The sequence below is a fragment of the Schistocerca cancellata genome, chromosome 3 (genome assembly GCF_023864275.1).
Source record: "Schistocerca cancellata isolate TAMUIC-IGC-003103 chromosome 3, iqSchCanc2.1, whole genome shotgun sequence".
Classification (NCBI taxonomy): domain Eukaryota; kingdom Metazoa; phylum Arthropoda; class Insecta; order Orthoptera; family Acrididae; genus Schistocerca; species Schistocerca cancellata.
The window spans coordinates 88,986,591-89,001,993 of record NC_064628.1 but is presented as its reverse complement, the minus strand read 5'-3'; the positions used below and the strand labels follow the sequence as shown (position 1 = coordinate 89,001,993).

Here is a 15,403-nt window from a genome sequence, read left to right as displayed (position 1 = left end):
TCGGCAATTAACTACTAGTGGGAGGCACTTCTTTCGTTCATACACTGATACTTCTGGGTTTCCTAAAGCTATTGTTACATGGATTGGATGGAGAGTCGCCTAATATAAAAAGCCCTTGTGTGCACCCCACAATCACAGTCAGCTACCTGATTAGCAGCATCTTACATATTGTGCACACCTATGGTTCTCAACCCTAGAGCATAAGTTCAGGAACTTGCAGGCTAGCTTGTCACAGAACCTTCTAAGTCTCTGATTCAATCCTTCCACTGAACTCAGAACCAAAGGGCCATGATTCGTTCTGGGGAAATATTGCAAATTGTGGGCTTGGTTGAAACTCCACATGCAAGGCTGGTCTTCTCTGCCAATTGCTGGAATGACCCTACTATGACATTGGAGTGCAAACAACAGACATCATTTGTTCCAGCATGTGCCACAATCTGCAGCTGGTTGCAACTCATTTCCTTAATGGTTGCTGGAGTAGCTTCTTCAATATGTTGAATAAGGCCCCCAGGCATACACACTGAGTACACCTGGTGTCCTTTCCTGTTACTTGCTGCCATTCCCCTAAGGGCATCATCCACTGTACATTTAACCTGTCGACGATTAATAGACCCCTACCTGTTTGAGTTTACCTTCTCTTGACACCGGACAAAACGGTTTCCCCCAAAATAGGGGAAGTGAGTCCCACTGGCTTAGTTTCAGGTTCAGTGAAAGACAGCACCTCGAACTTCTGGTTTAGGAAGATCAGTATAATACCCCAAGTCCTCCCCAGTCCCTGACCACCCTGTAAAGGATACCTAACTCTTCCACTGAAATGCCACTCACAGTCAAGTGTATGTGTAGCAACAGATCTCATACTTTCTGCAGAGGAGTCAGGTATACAGGAGCAGATAGTACTCGAGGTACCTTTGGTACCAGTACCACAGGTACATGACTCTCAGTAGCTCTTCCAACACGACGACTTGCAGCAGCTGACAATCGTTTGACAGCAGTCAGGGAGATTTCCAGTTGCTTACAAATGTCGACCAATTCATTCCGTGTTTTCGAGAACAGAATTCACATTGGGGCTGCATTTTAGCTTGTGTGATGTAATTCCATCAATGATTTACAATAAATAACCTCTCTCTCTCTCTCTCTCTCTCTCTGTGTGTGTGTGTGTGTGTGTGTGTGTGACAGAAAGAGAGGGAGAGAGAGGGAGAGGGAGGGAGAGAGAGGGAGAGAGAGGGGGGGGGGGGAGAGAGAGAGAGAGAGAGAGAGAGAGAGAGAGAGAGAGAGAGAGAGAGAGAGAGAGAGAGTGTGAGAGTGTGTGTAGGGGGGGGGGTGTCAAAAAATACAATTAATGCAGTGAAACAGTTAGCCAGTAAACAACAATAATTAGGCACAAGCTAGAAAATTACTAAGTCAGTAAGACAAAACAGCAAAAGATAAGAATTATACAAATGAATTTACAAGGAGACCATATACTTAATTTGAAATACTGACTTTCTTGAAAGATTCTACTTCAGAAGAGTCTCCTGTAGTAGCTTTCTTCTTCTTACTTTCAATTCTCTTAGTAGTTCGAATCATTTCATCATGCCTTATATCTAATTCGCAAGTGTCCTCCACCATTTGTCGCATTTTATTCAGTAGTTCATCTCTCTCTTCCCCTGTAAGTAGATTTGAGTTTATGTTTAAACAGGTTACTTGAGAAGTTTTACATATTAGAGAAATTTAAGTACTTAATAATGTAACTGGATAGTTAAAAAAAATCTTTTAGCCAAGCAGTGGCAGGAACAAACACATAGAAAAGTTAAGGAAATGTGCAAGCTTTTGTAGTTCGTGACTTGTTCTTTTACCAGGAAGGTCTAAGTGAAGGAAAAGGGATGAAAGAAGTGACCTGGTGAGGTTTAGGAAATGAGATTGATGGAAAAGTTGCCTACAGCCCCGAGTCAGGGAAGACTTAATGGACAGATTGAGAAGGACAGACTGATTGTTGAGACTGCAGAAAAGCTAAGTACACTATACGTGGTAGAGGAAGGGGGGGGGGGGGGGGGGGGGAGGGATAGAAAGGTGAAAAAATAAGGATGTAGAAAACTAAGAGAGATTGAAGAAAGGAACAGCTACAGAGAAGGAATGCTGAGTGCGAAGAAATTAACATAAACTTAGGCCTGGTGGGTGGTGAGAACGGAGGACATGTAACACCAGTTCACACTTGTGGAGTTCTGAGAAACTGGAGTCCGGTAGGAGAAACCAGAATTCATGTGTGGTGAAACAGGTACTAAGATCAAGACTAATGTTACAGAGCATGCACATGTTACCACCAAGTTAGTTAGGATGAATAGACAGAGTGTACACTGGCAACACAATATCCCGTTGTACCACATGCTCTACCACAAGACAGTCGTGACCTCGATGCCCGTTTCACCACACGTGCTATCTGGATTCTTCCCCCTGACACAAGTTTCTCAGAACTCTGCAGGTGAGAACTAGCATTACAACATGTCCTTGGTTCTTGCCACCTACATGGTCTTAATTTATATTATTTTCTTCAGACTCAGGCAATTTTCTATATCTTTTATTTTCTTGCCCCTCTCTCTTTTCTCATCCCCTATCCCTACCATTAATAATGTACTTAGCTTTCCACTCTTATTAACTGTTGCACGATGCTTGGTCAGTAATCTCTGTCTTACTTATTACCCTATCTTCCACCTTTAAGATATAGGGTTTTCAAATTTCTTCCAGTCCAGTCTCCAACAATCTGTTTTCCTTCTCATCCTGTCCAGTAAGTCTTCCCTATCACTGGGTTGTGGGTAACTTTTCCATAAATTTCCCCATTTCCTAAACCTCACCAATCCTTTTCCTTCACCCCTCTTTCTAGTACCTTCCGCCGCGGAAGTCGAACATGCGCCAGAACAAATGTCAGCCCATAGAGGGCTCCGCCTCTGCTATTCCACGCAGCAGCTCTCACGCAGCGATTGCGCCACGTGCAGACAGCGGCCAATAGCCGCTCCCTCCGGTTTCGTATATAGGGACCTGCTCTGCCCTAGTCCAGTTGGTCTGGTACTCACTCTGGATTTCGTTTCTATCTCGGCGGTACTGCGTCCTGGTTGTTGCTCGTTGTTGACATTTGCCTGGCTCTGGTTCCGAGTGGATTTACTGTTGGTGTTTGGTGTTGTGGTTTCCACAAGCCTCCGTTGTTTATCTCTTCCTTGTTGTGTCGGTCATAGTCGGTTGTGGTCGGTTGTTGTCAGTTGTCGTTGGTCTGTCGCCCGACTCGTACTGTGTTTACGCGGTGGTGCGTGCTCCACCGCCGGCGGCTTCCCCGCCTGGCGGCTCCGATCCGCAGCCCAAGGCGTTCCCGCAGCTGGTTTGGTTACTACACTCTTCTTCCCTTCCACTTTTCTGGTAGAAGAAGGAGCCACCGACTCCGAAAGCTTGCATAGTTCCTTAACTTTTTTCATCCTATCATTCCTTGGTGAGTAGATTTTTTATCTATTCAATTATATTATAGTTAGAAAAACTGATTACTTATATATATAGCCACCAGCTTAGAAACTATGCTATGAACAGAGTGACAGAGATTGTAATTCAGCTGCTGGAGTATTTGAAAATTTGCTTTTAGGTATGATACTGTTAGAAGTTTCTACCTGCTCACTGCCACTAGTGTAGTTTTCATGTAACCCAATCCCTATAACTCACATTAGACCCATCCATCACTCATCCATAAACACTGTTCTGCAGGTATCATTATGAAGGAGAATTCTCAGGGATGTGAAAGACTACACATATACTCAGTCCTAAAAAAAAAAAAAAAAAAAAAAAAGAACTTAAGCCCCATAGTTGCTGCTCACTGTTATTTAAACAGATTTATTAGGTTTGATAGGTGCAGATTTCTATTTTGGTCAATACCAATGTTAAAATTTTAACATTTCTATTTTGTTACAGTGAAGCTGTATGATCAGATATACAAAGGTGTAAGCGCAGCTTTGTGCTCCTGTCATCCATTCTCAGTATTCTAAGCATAAATGAACAAATGTTTCATTCGTTGATGACAAGTATAAAGAAAAAGTTGGAGGATAAAGGCTGGGACAGATGGCACCAAAGTATAAAATATTTTCCATTCTTGCTACATCACATTAGAGATTTTGACAGTCACCCCCACTGTCTTTATCAAGAACAGTTGGCCGCTGTCATGCTGCCCAAGATCATCTTGATACCTGTTGGACATGTGAATTTTCCTGTTGTTTCTTAAAGCTGAGAGCTCAATTTGTGAGGCTGTGGTTAGCAACCATAGATTTTTCTAAATTATGATTTTAAATGCACAGTTGGTGTTCTGCACAATGTTAGGGAACTGTATAGACAATGTGAACAATGTAGTCACTTCAGGACTGAGAAGGAATTATGTAAATTATGTGGACCCTGAAGTAAAGATTGCCTTTAACAAGGTGCAGGTCCTCTTTAACCTTCTTTGGTGGTAGTAAAATAGGAATAATGTCTTGTCTGCCCAGCAACGTATCTATTTTGCTAGAGGCAATCCACAGAGAGGAAGAAGTACAACTGGTGGATATGTTTGTAATTTCTGAAGATCTTCATGTGTGTTTCTTGAAAAGGATTAACTTAGTATCTTGATCTCTTCAGTGGTATTTTATGATAGCATACTTTAATTATTTTATCTCATAATCCACATTGTCTTTCTCAGAATTAGTTATAGATCGCCCTTTTCTGAGATGTATGGTGGAAGCTCTGGGCACTGAGATATAAGTCAGTGTTCACTGACTTGTGGTATACCAAGCGGCCGAGTTGCCTGGATCTGGTTTATATTCTACCAAAATCTCTAATTGCAGCAGCTTGCCTTCTGTCTCCATTACAATGTGAAGTGGATGTTAGGGTGCATGCTACTCATATGAGTGAGAAACTGAAGAGCTTTAACAGCATGTGGCGATCAACAGAATTATACAATGTAGACGAGCAAAGGGGACCAGAATTAGTCCACATTCCTCAAAATGTTCCATAACGAGAATAGACACTTTTGAAAACACTGTAGGGCCCGTGGGCATTTCATAATTCATTTCATAAAATTTAGCATTACACAGATAGCAAACCAGGTTGGATCCTAGGAAGATAAGAGATAAAACTTGCTTCCCATTTACCCAAGAAGAAAGACATTCTGCATCTGATTATCTTTTATTGGTTACGCACAGTCTTGAAAGCAGTGTTCCTTAAAAGAGTAGAAACAATAATAAGGAGTAAGGCTGGAGCACTTAACACCACCACTGATATTTAACTTGCATACTGAAGAGGCAACAACTGAAGAACTAATTCAATTAAACAATTGTTTGTCACAGGCAGCAAAACTGCACGACATAACGACTGATAATATGACATGTTCAAAAGTGAAAAGGAATCAAGTTGATTGGTTGAATTAAATCGAATGCGTGCTAGCAGAAGTTTATAATAAGCACACAAAGAAAAAGCAAACTACTCTCATGGTGCACTCAGCAGATGGACATGCCGAATGGATAAATGTTAAATTTATGCACAAGAGGATACACGAAAGATGTAATAGCTAGGTTTTCCTCAAACGAAAACAGTTGCTAAAATCCAATAATGCTGCTTGTCCACCAATAAAATGGGGGCACAAAAGAAAATGATGCAGCACTGTGGATTATTAATCTTCTTGAAGACACCAGGTGCTTTAAAGAAATACATAATGACTACACCTATTATCAAAATGACAGATCCTAATTTTACTGAGAGAGTCAGAAGGGAGGTGGAAGATGTACATATTTCAATAAGTTTATGTGAGACGCTTCTATGATTTCAGAAGTTGTTAACTTTTAACTGGAAACATGTACCATATCATGATGAGTGAATGTAAAAAAAAAATTACTTTACACATAAATATTTGAGAATGTGTGAAAGAGGAAAATTACAGGGCAGAACTTGTTGGCAAGTTAGTAAACAGGTTGTATGCCATTGCCGCTAAAAAAATGAATATGTGACATGAGGGTTTAACCTTCTTAAGCTGTTACTAATCTGAGAGAAGAGATTTGTTAACACTTTTATGGACTCAATGACTTGGAATGTGTGTTTTACAGCAACTAATGAGTTAACTTGAAAAATAGTACCCAACAGAGCTTGCAAAAGGGATACAGAATATGGATGGGAACTACTGATGGTATATATATATATATATATATATATATATATATATATTAAAAAAAAAAAAAAAAAAAAAAAAAAAAAAAAAAAAAAAAAAACATGGCATGGAATGTTGTGTGCATGATGATACAGAAATCATAACACTTAAATATTATGCAGTCACAGAATGTGTTGTGTGATTTCATCAATGAATTTCACTGCTAATTACACCTAATACAAAAACTGACGCGTATAAAGATGTAGAACTATACCATATTGGTCTGATGATTGCTGACTTTAATGTTTGTTGTTGGTCTTCCACTTAAACAAACAGAACCTACATAGTTTTGTGTGTGTGTGTGTGTGTGTGTGTGTGTGTGTGTGTGTGTGTGCGTGTGTGGGAAGGGGGGGGGGAGCGCTAGTTCTTTAACTCGGATTTGGACTGTTATAATTTTCAAGAACGCAGGCGGAATTGAGAAAATGTTCCACAACTAAGTTTCGACTGGTGTTTTAACCTATGTGAAGATCTGAGTTCCTGAGACGAATCTACTAGCATGATTATGTCGACTATAAGTGTGTATTGGAGCAATACACTGTGCCGGTGTCATACATTTAGGGCAGACCGTAAACACAACGTATAATTAGCAACTGACAGCCCACATGCTTGTTTCACACCAGATTCTCAACCCCCAAGGGCTTATGACACTTGAAACAAGGGGTTTCCGAAAAATGAGTAACATTACCTTGAAAGTAAACAGGGACGGGTTCGCTTAAAGTAATCAAATATTCCATAAACCGATTCTTGTGTGTCTGCCATTCTTCTTCGAATTCCCTCAAGTATGCCGCCATTATTAGCTTATGCCTTATAGCTTCCTTACACTTTGTTTACATACTGAGCGCTTGCATTCAAAACACGAAACTCGCCATAGATATTGCACCAAATCGTAACATCATCTTCCGTATTTGTAGATTCGTAATGGTAGCCCTGGAAAGCTTTGTAGTACTCAACAGTTAACAACACTGTAGCGACGTGATAGCAAACAAGAGAAGATGAGACAGAATATGGCAGGAGTGAACGAATGGTTCGGTATTGGGAGTATAGTGGTCTGTAAAACATGTTACAACAAAGAAATTGAAGGAGAAGTGCTGGCATTTGATCCAACAACAAAAATGTTAATTCTGAGTATCCTTTTAGTGTTTTAAGAGCGCGTTAATTGAGAATGATAGTTTTTTCTCATACTGTTACTGTTCTCTGCAGTTGATCGCGCGTGTTTATTGAAAGTTTGTAGGCTAGTTTGTATTGTACACAAAACGGAAATGTTTGTTACTGTGCGCCAGATAGTTGTGCTGTGAATAGTGACGAAATCTGTGGGTTCCCTCTTTTGTTGCTTGCTGCTGCTGTGTTTATTACGGTGCGATTTAATCAGAGTAATAGCAGAAGATAATATTCTCGAATAACAAAAGAAATAAAATCAGCCCTGCAGCAAAATCACTGGTAAATACAGACATAGTAACAGGATTTGATAAAAGAATATGTTTTTGTTTGTCTGCTGATGCTTTACGAACCAGTTTATATGTTGATTTGCATTTTTTCCTTGTGTCTTTAAAGGAGAAGTCATATGAAATATTAATTTTTATCTTTAGTCATACAGTAACTCATCAGGGACACGACGCGCGTCGTTCCTGTAGTCGCTTCAGAATAAGACAAGACAAGATTTAGTTTGTATTTTGCTAGAGTGCTGTATAAACACGGATGCCTTTTATGTATGGATGAGTTGAAATGGGAATTACTTTTCTGTAAACTCTGGTAAACTGTTGTAAGCTGATGGTAGTGGTACCTGTAGGTGTTCAGATGTTGCAGAGTAATGTTTCAATAGAAATAGTAGTGTTTTTATCTTAGTACATACATCTTTCGGACTACTTTAAAGCAATTGATTTAATGACAGTTCATAATTAAGTCCTAGGTAATAGAATTAGGCAGATTATATTACGCCCTCTGTCGTTTTAACATCTCACAGAATAATATTATAATAGTTAGAAATGGGTGTATATTCTCATTTTCTGAATATAGTATTATTTCATTTACATTCTTACTTTGGTTGCTGAAATGTATACTGTTATCAAGCTTTCAAGTTTACCTGTACATTATCTCAGTAACATTTAACACTGATAATGTTCTGCTGTCTTAATGTGGTGTCAGTTCATCCCCATACTTTTGTTCTACATTCCTCATATCCTACCCAGTGATCTCTGTCATTATTTTAGACCATTTCCTCCCTCAGTCTTATGTTGCCATGGATTTCACACACACACACACACACACACACACTGGCTCTCTCTCTCTCTCTCTCTCTCTCTCTCTCTCTCTCTCTCTCTCTCTCTCTATATATATATATATATATATATATATATATATATATATATATGAGAGATGGCTTCTGTGTTTAGTCTGTACTTTTTATTTTTGTTGTGATCTTCTCATTTGTATGCCTGTTGGGATATATTTTTTGCTATTTTGACAAGCAGTTAGGTGAATGTGTGTAAGCCTACCTTGAATCCACATACTATTATGATGTGGCACTTGCCAGTTGAGTCACAAAAACTACATATTTTTGTAATCTTTATGTGGCAGTGAGTATGGGTTCCAACTCAAATACATATATGGATTGCAGGTAACATTTTCATGTGATACATTTGCTTTCCCTCAAGCCATTTTCTCAGTATAAGAAACAGAACTATATCAACATGAAAGGAAATAGTGGCTGGTGAAATGTTTAAGAGTACTTACAATGCACTTTTACTTTGCATTAGCCCTTATGTGAGAGGTATAGTGTCATTGTGTAAGAACACAGTTTTTTTACATTCATCTTCAGCAACAGCACACAATGCGAATGGTACTGTAATATTGTCTTATAAGACTTTATTGTATTGCCACTATCCAAATAGTAAAATATGATGAAACACTTATCTGACTTATCAGCTATCAACACTATTCCTCTTAGCAAAATAGTTTTGGTTCTGTATATGTGCACTCCCTGTGTTGCCACCATTCTGCTTTAACTGCAGTTGTGTTTTCAATGGGAAGGCTATTTTTGAATTATTTATTTGCACAGTAAAATAGCATTGATGGAGAAACACTGTTTAGGAACATATACTTTACTATTTAATGAGTGCACAGCTGAACAAATATTTTTGTTTGCTGACAGCAATCTTGAACACACCACCAGCTCAAAGCACTATGCATGGAACTTTATTTTGTTAAGTCATTCAGTTTCTGGAATTTATTTTTAATGAGAGACTTGTTCGATAAACATTTATTCAGTACACAAATAGTTTACTGTAATGTCCTCTTGTTTTATATGGTACCTAATAAAATGGTGCCTCATATTAATGAACTTGGATTGCACACTTGTTATTTGGTTCTGAGCTAATTTCGTAGTGCTCTTGTTGTTGTAAAACACGTAGGTCAGCACAGTAATTGTATGTGGCTCAGTTTCACCTATTGGAGTCCTTGAAAATAGCACTTTTTGTATGGTGAAAGACAATGCATATACTCAGTGTCATCAGGAATCAAAGGCACTATTCTTTGCTCCTTGCAAGACTAGGGTATTGGTATTCCCATCAACTTGAAACAGGTATTTGTGATAGAATGCCAGTTATACAGTTAATTTCCCAATCTGCATCACTGTAAAACTCCAGATTCTAGGTTCTTGTCTTACATTACCTTAATTTGTAATCAACAATTCCTTTTAAATATCTGAATGTTCTTTTAACAGCAACCCAATGTTTAATTTTAGGGTCTTTGTAAAATTTGCTGACAATATTAGTTGCAAAGGCAGTATCTGACCTGGAAGTTTGAACTAATTATAAAAGACTTCCCACTGCCTCCAAGTAAGATACTGGACTTCCTTTGTACACCTTTTATCATCTCTACTACTGACATCTTCACTCTCAGTTCCACAGGTGGGGAAACTGGCTTACAATTCTTCATTCCAAATTTTTGTCAAGTAGTCTCTTTGTGTAGGCTACATTGATTGGTCAATTGACAATTCTTCTCCATTGTCACTTCTTATGGTCTTTATAGAGAGATACTGTTTCACTTCACCTAAAACATGCATATCGAATTCAGACTGAAGTTGTTTCTGGAAACGGTTTATTGAGCTTCCACTTTTTGTCAGAATAAAAATATCATCAACCAATATGGCCAAAATTACAGTTTATTTTTCATTTCTTCTGTGATACGCACCAGGATCAGCTGCTCACTGATTGTTGTTCATCCTTGCTAATGTTTTACGTAAGCACTGATTGCAACAGTATTATCTCTGTTGAAGATCTTACATGCTCCTTTTCAGACACCAAATTTTATTATCTTCTTGAGGAGTTTTCTTGGCTTCCTGAGGTGGAATCATAAAAATTTCTTCCTCCAGTTCTCCATCAAGAAATGCGGTCTTGGCGTCCATGTGGTGGATTAATAAATTTTATTTTACAGCAGCAGGAGATATCTTACAAAGCATATTTCACTGCGAGTGAGAATGTTTCTTTATAGCCTATGCCCTCTGTCTGAGACCAGCATTAAACTAACAGACAAGCTTTAAAATGTGGTTTTACTTCTGGGATTTTAGTACGAAAGACCCATCTCACACAGGATGGATTCTTTCCTTGTGGTGCATCAACCAGTTCAGAAATATCTTTTTGGGAAAAAGACTTTAATTCCTTTTCTATGGCTTTCTTCCAGTTACGTGCATTTGGGCAGGCCAAGGCTTCTTCAACAGTAAGAGGTTCATGTTTTAGCGGCCTTGTACATCTCATAACCTGAATACAGCTTAAGTTTTATTATTTGTGATGAAGACCATAAAGTTACCTCCTCTGCTGCTGGAGTTTCCTGAATCTCATTACCCATTTCAGTGTTGATAAACATATCTAATTGTTCTTGAGCAACTTCTTCAGTTTCTCCAGTTTCTAAATTTAGTGGTTCCTTTGCATGTTCATGCATGTCTTCATCTGTAACCTTTGGAAACTTCACAGTATCCAAAATATATGATTTAGAGACTTTTTCTTCCAAGTTTTTACAGCAACTTGTATATGGCCATATATCAGAAAAATTCTTTAGATTGTCAAGATCAGTGTTCTTTCCAGTCCAAACTTCGTATGGAGTCTAGTTTGGAACAGCTTTAGTAGATGATCTGTTATTTAGAAACACTGCAGTTGATACTGCTTCTGCCCAACAACATTTTGGTAAAGCTGCATCCTTTAACACACTCTTTGCTCCCTCTGCAGTTGTTCTGTTATCCTGTTCTGTTACTCTGTTTTGAGCAGAATTATAGCAAATTATAGATTGCTGTCATTGTTGCCTGAACTGTTTTTTGACATATTCGGTATCAGTGACTGATCTGATAACTTTTATCTTCTTACCAGTCTGTCTTTCAACCATGGTGCAAAAACCAGCAAATAGTTTGCTCAATTTGTGGTTCTAAGAATATAAGTGTGGGTGTATCTCAAAAAGTTGCCAATCAAGGTAAGGAAATAACAATTGTACCCTATAGATTCTTTTTCCATGTGCCCACAAACATCTGTCTGTATTAGCTGTTAAAGCTTGGCAGATCTATTTTTAATTATTTTTAAACAGTAATCTTACTTGAAGCCATGTCTCCGCAATATTCTTTCTTTCAGGAGTGCTAGTTCTGCAAGGTTCGCAGGAGAGCTTCTGTAAAGTTTGGAAGGTAGAGACGAGGTACTGGCAGAAGTAAAGCTGTGAGGACAGGGTGTGAGTCGTGCTTGGGTAGCTCAGTTGTTAGACCACTTGCCCGCGAAAGGCAAAGGTCCCGAGTTCGAGTGTCGGTCCGGCACACAGTTTTAATCTGCCAGGAAGTTTCGGTAATCTTACTTGTTTTCCTTGTACGCAAATTTCACAAGGTAAGTTAACAATTGTTACATTCCTTTACCCCCATTGCCATACTTTTTAACAAGGTCATACTTTTCCCATTAAGATGTCGGAGTCTTCAGTGCCATAAAAAGTTTTTTGTTGAATATACTGAATAACTATTTCCAACTCGAAGAATGTTTAATTTATGTTTACCCCTTTCTTTACTTGCTGTGGCTATCCTGCTGCTGCTCTGATCGATTATTTCTGCGCCATTTAAATCAGACGTTACCTTGTTGCCCTTATTCACTATTTCACTAACTGAAAGCAAATTTGTAGCAACATTTTTCACATAATGTGCATCAAGTGCTGTAACATCTTGTGATTCTCCTTTAACTTCTCAGTTAAAGTTTACCTTTCCTGCCAGTTTACATTGTAACAGAGAACCATCCACTGCTGAAACACCAATATTTGTTTTTGGGAATCCAGAGACCAGACTATACTCTTAATTTCAGTTTTACCATAAGAAAAATATGCAGTACGTGCCTTACCTTTATTGCTTGGATTGCTTGCCTTCCCTTCTGGATTTTTTGAAAACTCACTTTTTTCTTGTGTAGCCTATTATTTTTTTCTATGCAGTACAATGCAAAATATCCCATTCCTTGGCATTTATAACATCAAGTACATATCTTCTGTTTGTACTTTCAACATAAAGTGGTTTCCTTGTCCTGGATAGGATATTCTTGTACATTTGTAACTTCTTGTAATTCTTGACTATTATACTGTCACCTGTATTTGGTAGCCCTGAACTGTCTAAGCCCATTATCATGGAGGAATGCATATCAGTTAATCCCACTAGAAACAAGGTACTAGTCTTTTTCAGCAATATCGAATCCAATATTTCTTACACTATTTGAAGTATACATCATTTTGTTTACGTAATCAACAACATTTTTATATTCATCTAAATGTGTGGTAGTGAGCTCTCTTAGCAAACCCACTGTCCTAATTAAACCTCAGCCTTCAAAAGCTCTTCTTAGATTGTCTCACACTTCCTCTGGTGTGCTGTCCATTTCCATATGAACGTAATTTACAGGATTGACTAGAATAATTAATTTGCATTATGCCTTGTGATCTTTGTCTGGAAATCTAAATGAGTGACTTTAAGGATCCATCAATGATATCTCAAAGATCATCCAACTGTAGGTAAGCTTCTACTGCGCAAACATCCAAATTGCATAATTCTCTCAACCCATGAGCTTCTCAATCTGCGGTATTTGGGCAGAAGCCATGTATGCAGTTGCAATATAATTACTGTAAATTACAAGCTACTCACAAACAATATTAAGTTTTCACCATTTACTAGTCAAACTTTTTCAATTCAATCTTTCCGGACCCATAACTTGTTGGATTCGGTCAGTAACATAATGTTGATCAAGAAGCACTATTCAGGAACATTGTTGTTGTTGTTGTGGTCTTCAGTCCTGAGACTGGTTTGATGCAGCTCTCCATGCTACTCTATCCTGTGCAAGCTTCTTCATCTCCCAGTATCTACTGCAACCTACATCCTTCTGAATCTGCTTAGTGTATTCATCTCTTGGTCTCCCTCTACGATTTTTACCCTCCACACTGCCCTCCAATGCTAAATTTGTAATCCCTTGATGCCTCAAAACATGTCCTACCAACCGATCCCTTCTTCTAGTCAAGTTGTGCCACAAACTTCTCTTCTCCCCAATCCTATTCAATACCTCCTCATTAGTTACGTGTTCTACCCACCTTATCTTCAGCATTCTTCTGTAGCACCACATTTCAAAAGCTTCTATTCTCTTCTTGTCCAAACTAGTTATCGTCCATGTTTCACTTCCATACATGGCTACATTCCATACAAATACTTTCAGAAACGACTTCCTGACACTTAAACCTATACTCAATGTTAACAAATTTCTCTTCTTGAGAAACGCTTTCCTTGCCATTGCCAGTCTACATTTTATATCCTCTGTACTTCGACCATCATCGGTTATTTTACTCCCTAAATAGCAAAACTCCTTTACTACTTTAAGTGTCTCATTTCCTAATCTAATTCCCTCAGCATCACCCGACCTAATTTGACTACATTCCATTATCCTCATTTTGCTTTTGTTGATGTTCATCTTACATCTTCCTTTCAAGACACTGTCCATTCCGTTCAACTGCTCTTCCAAGTCCTTTGCTGTCTCTGACAGAATTACAATGTCATCGGCAAACCTCAAAGTTTTTACTTCTTCTCCATGAATTTTAATACCTACTCCAAATTTTTCTTTTGTTTCCTTTACTGCTTGCTCAATATACAGATTGAATAACATCGGGGAGAGGCTACAACCCTGTCTTACTCCTTTCCCAACCGCTGCTTCCCTTTCATGCCACTCGACTCTTATAACTGCCATCTGGTTTCTGTACAAACTGTAAATAGCCTTTCGCTCCCTGTATTTTACCCCTGCCACCTTCAGAATTTGAAAGAGAGTATTCCAGTTAACATTGTCAAAAGCTTTCTCTAAGTCTACAAATGCTAGAAACGTAGGTTTGCCTTTTCTTAATCTTTCTTCTAAGATAAGTCGTAAGGTCAGTATTGCCTCACGTGTTCCAAAATTCTACGGAATCCAAACTGATCTTCCCCGAGGTCGCCTTCTACCAGTTTTTCCATTTGTCTGTAAAGAATTCGCATTAGTATTTTGCAGCTGTGACTTATTAAACTGATAGTTCGGTAATTTTCACATCTGTCAACACCTGCTTTCTTTGGGATTGGAATTATTATATTCTTCTTGAAGTCTGAGGGTATTTCACCTGTCTCATACATCGTGCTCACCAGATGGTAGAGTTTTGTCATGACTGGCTCTCCTGAGGCCATCAGTAGTTCTAATGGAATGTTGTCTACTCCCGGGGCCTTGTTTCGACTCAGGTCTTTCAGTGCTCTGTCAAACTCTTCACGCAGTATCTTATCTCCCATTTTGTCTTCATCTACATCCTCTTCCATTTCCATAATATTGTCCTCAAGTACATCGCCCTTGTATAGACCCTGTATATACTCCTTCCACCTTTCTGCTTTCCCTTCTTTGCTGAGAACTGGGTTTCCATCTGAGCTCTTGATGTCCATACAAGTGGTTCTCTTATCTCCAAAGGTCTCTCTAATTTTCCTGTAGGCAGTATTTATCTTACCCCTAGTGAGATAAGCCTCTACATCCTTACATTCGTCCTCTAGCCGTCCCTGCTTAGCCATTTTACACTTCGTGTCGATCTCATTTTTGAGACGTTTGTATTCCTTTTTGCCTGCTTCATTTACTGCATTTTTATATTTTCTCCTTTCATCAATTAAATTCAATATTTCTTCTGTTACCCAAGGATTTCTACTAGCCCTCGTCTTTTTACCTACTTGATCCTCTGCTGCCT

The 15,403-nt window shown here is 38.7% G+C and overlaps 2 protein-coding genes across 2 annotated transcripts in view; one reads left to right on the top strand and one right to left on the bottom strand.

The window, feature by feature from the left end:
- The window catches only part of LOC126177078 (E3 SUMO-protein ligase NSE2-like), a 65,608-nt gene extending 58,502 nt beyond the window's left edge, over positions 1-7,106 (bottom strand). Inside the window, exons 1-2 of the mRNA XM_049924316.1 lie at positions 6,864-7,106; positions 1,483-1,646 (exon numbers count right to left, since the gene is read on the bottom strand). Of these exons, the coding sequence (XP_049780273.1) occupies positions 1,483-1,646; positions 6,864-6,969 (270 nt within the window). The 5' untranslated portion in view covers positions 6,970-7,106. The remainder of the gene's footprint in view (positions 1-1,482; positions 1,647-6,863) is intronic.
- Positions 7,107-7,138: 32 nt separating this feature from the next.
- LOC126177079 (protein LSM12 homolog) overlaps positions 7,139-15,403 on the top strand; it is a 37,417-nt gene continuing 29,152 nt past the window's right edge. The window contains exon 1 of the mRNA XM_049924317.1: positions 7,139-7,303. Coding sequence (XP_049780274.1) covers positions 7,171-7,303 — 133 coding nt within the window. The 5' untranslated portion in view covers positions 7,139-7,170. The remainder of the gene's footprint in view (positions 7,304-15,403) is intronic.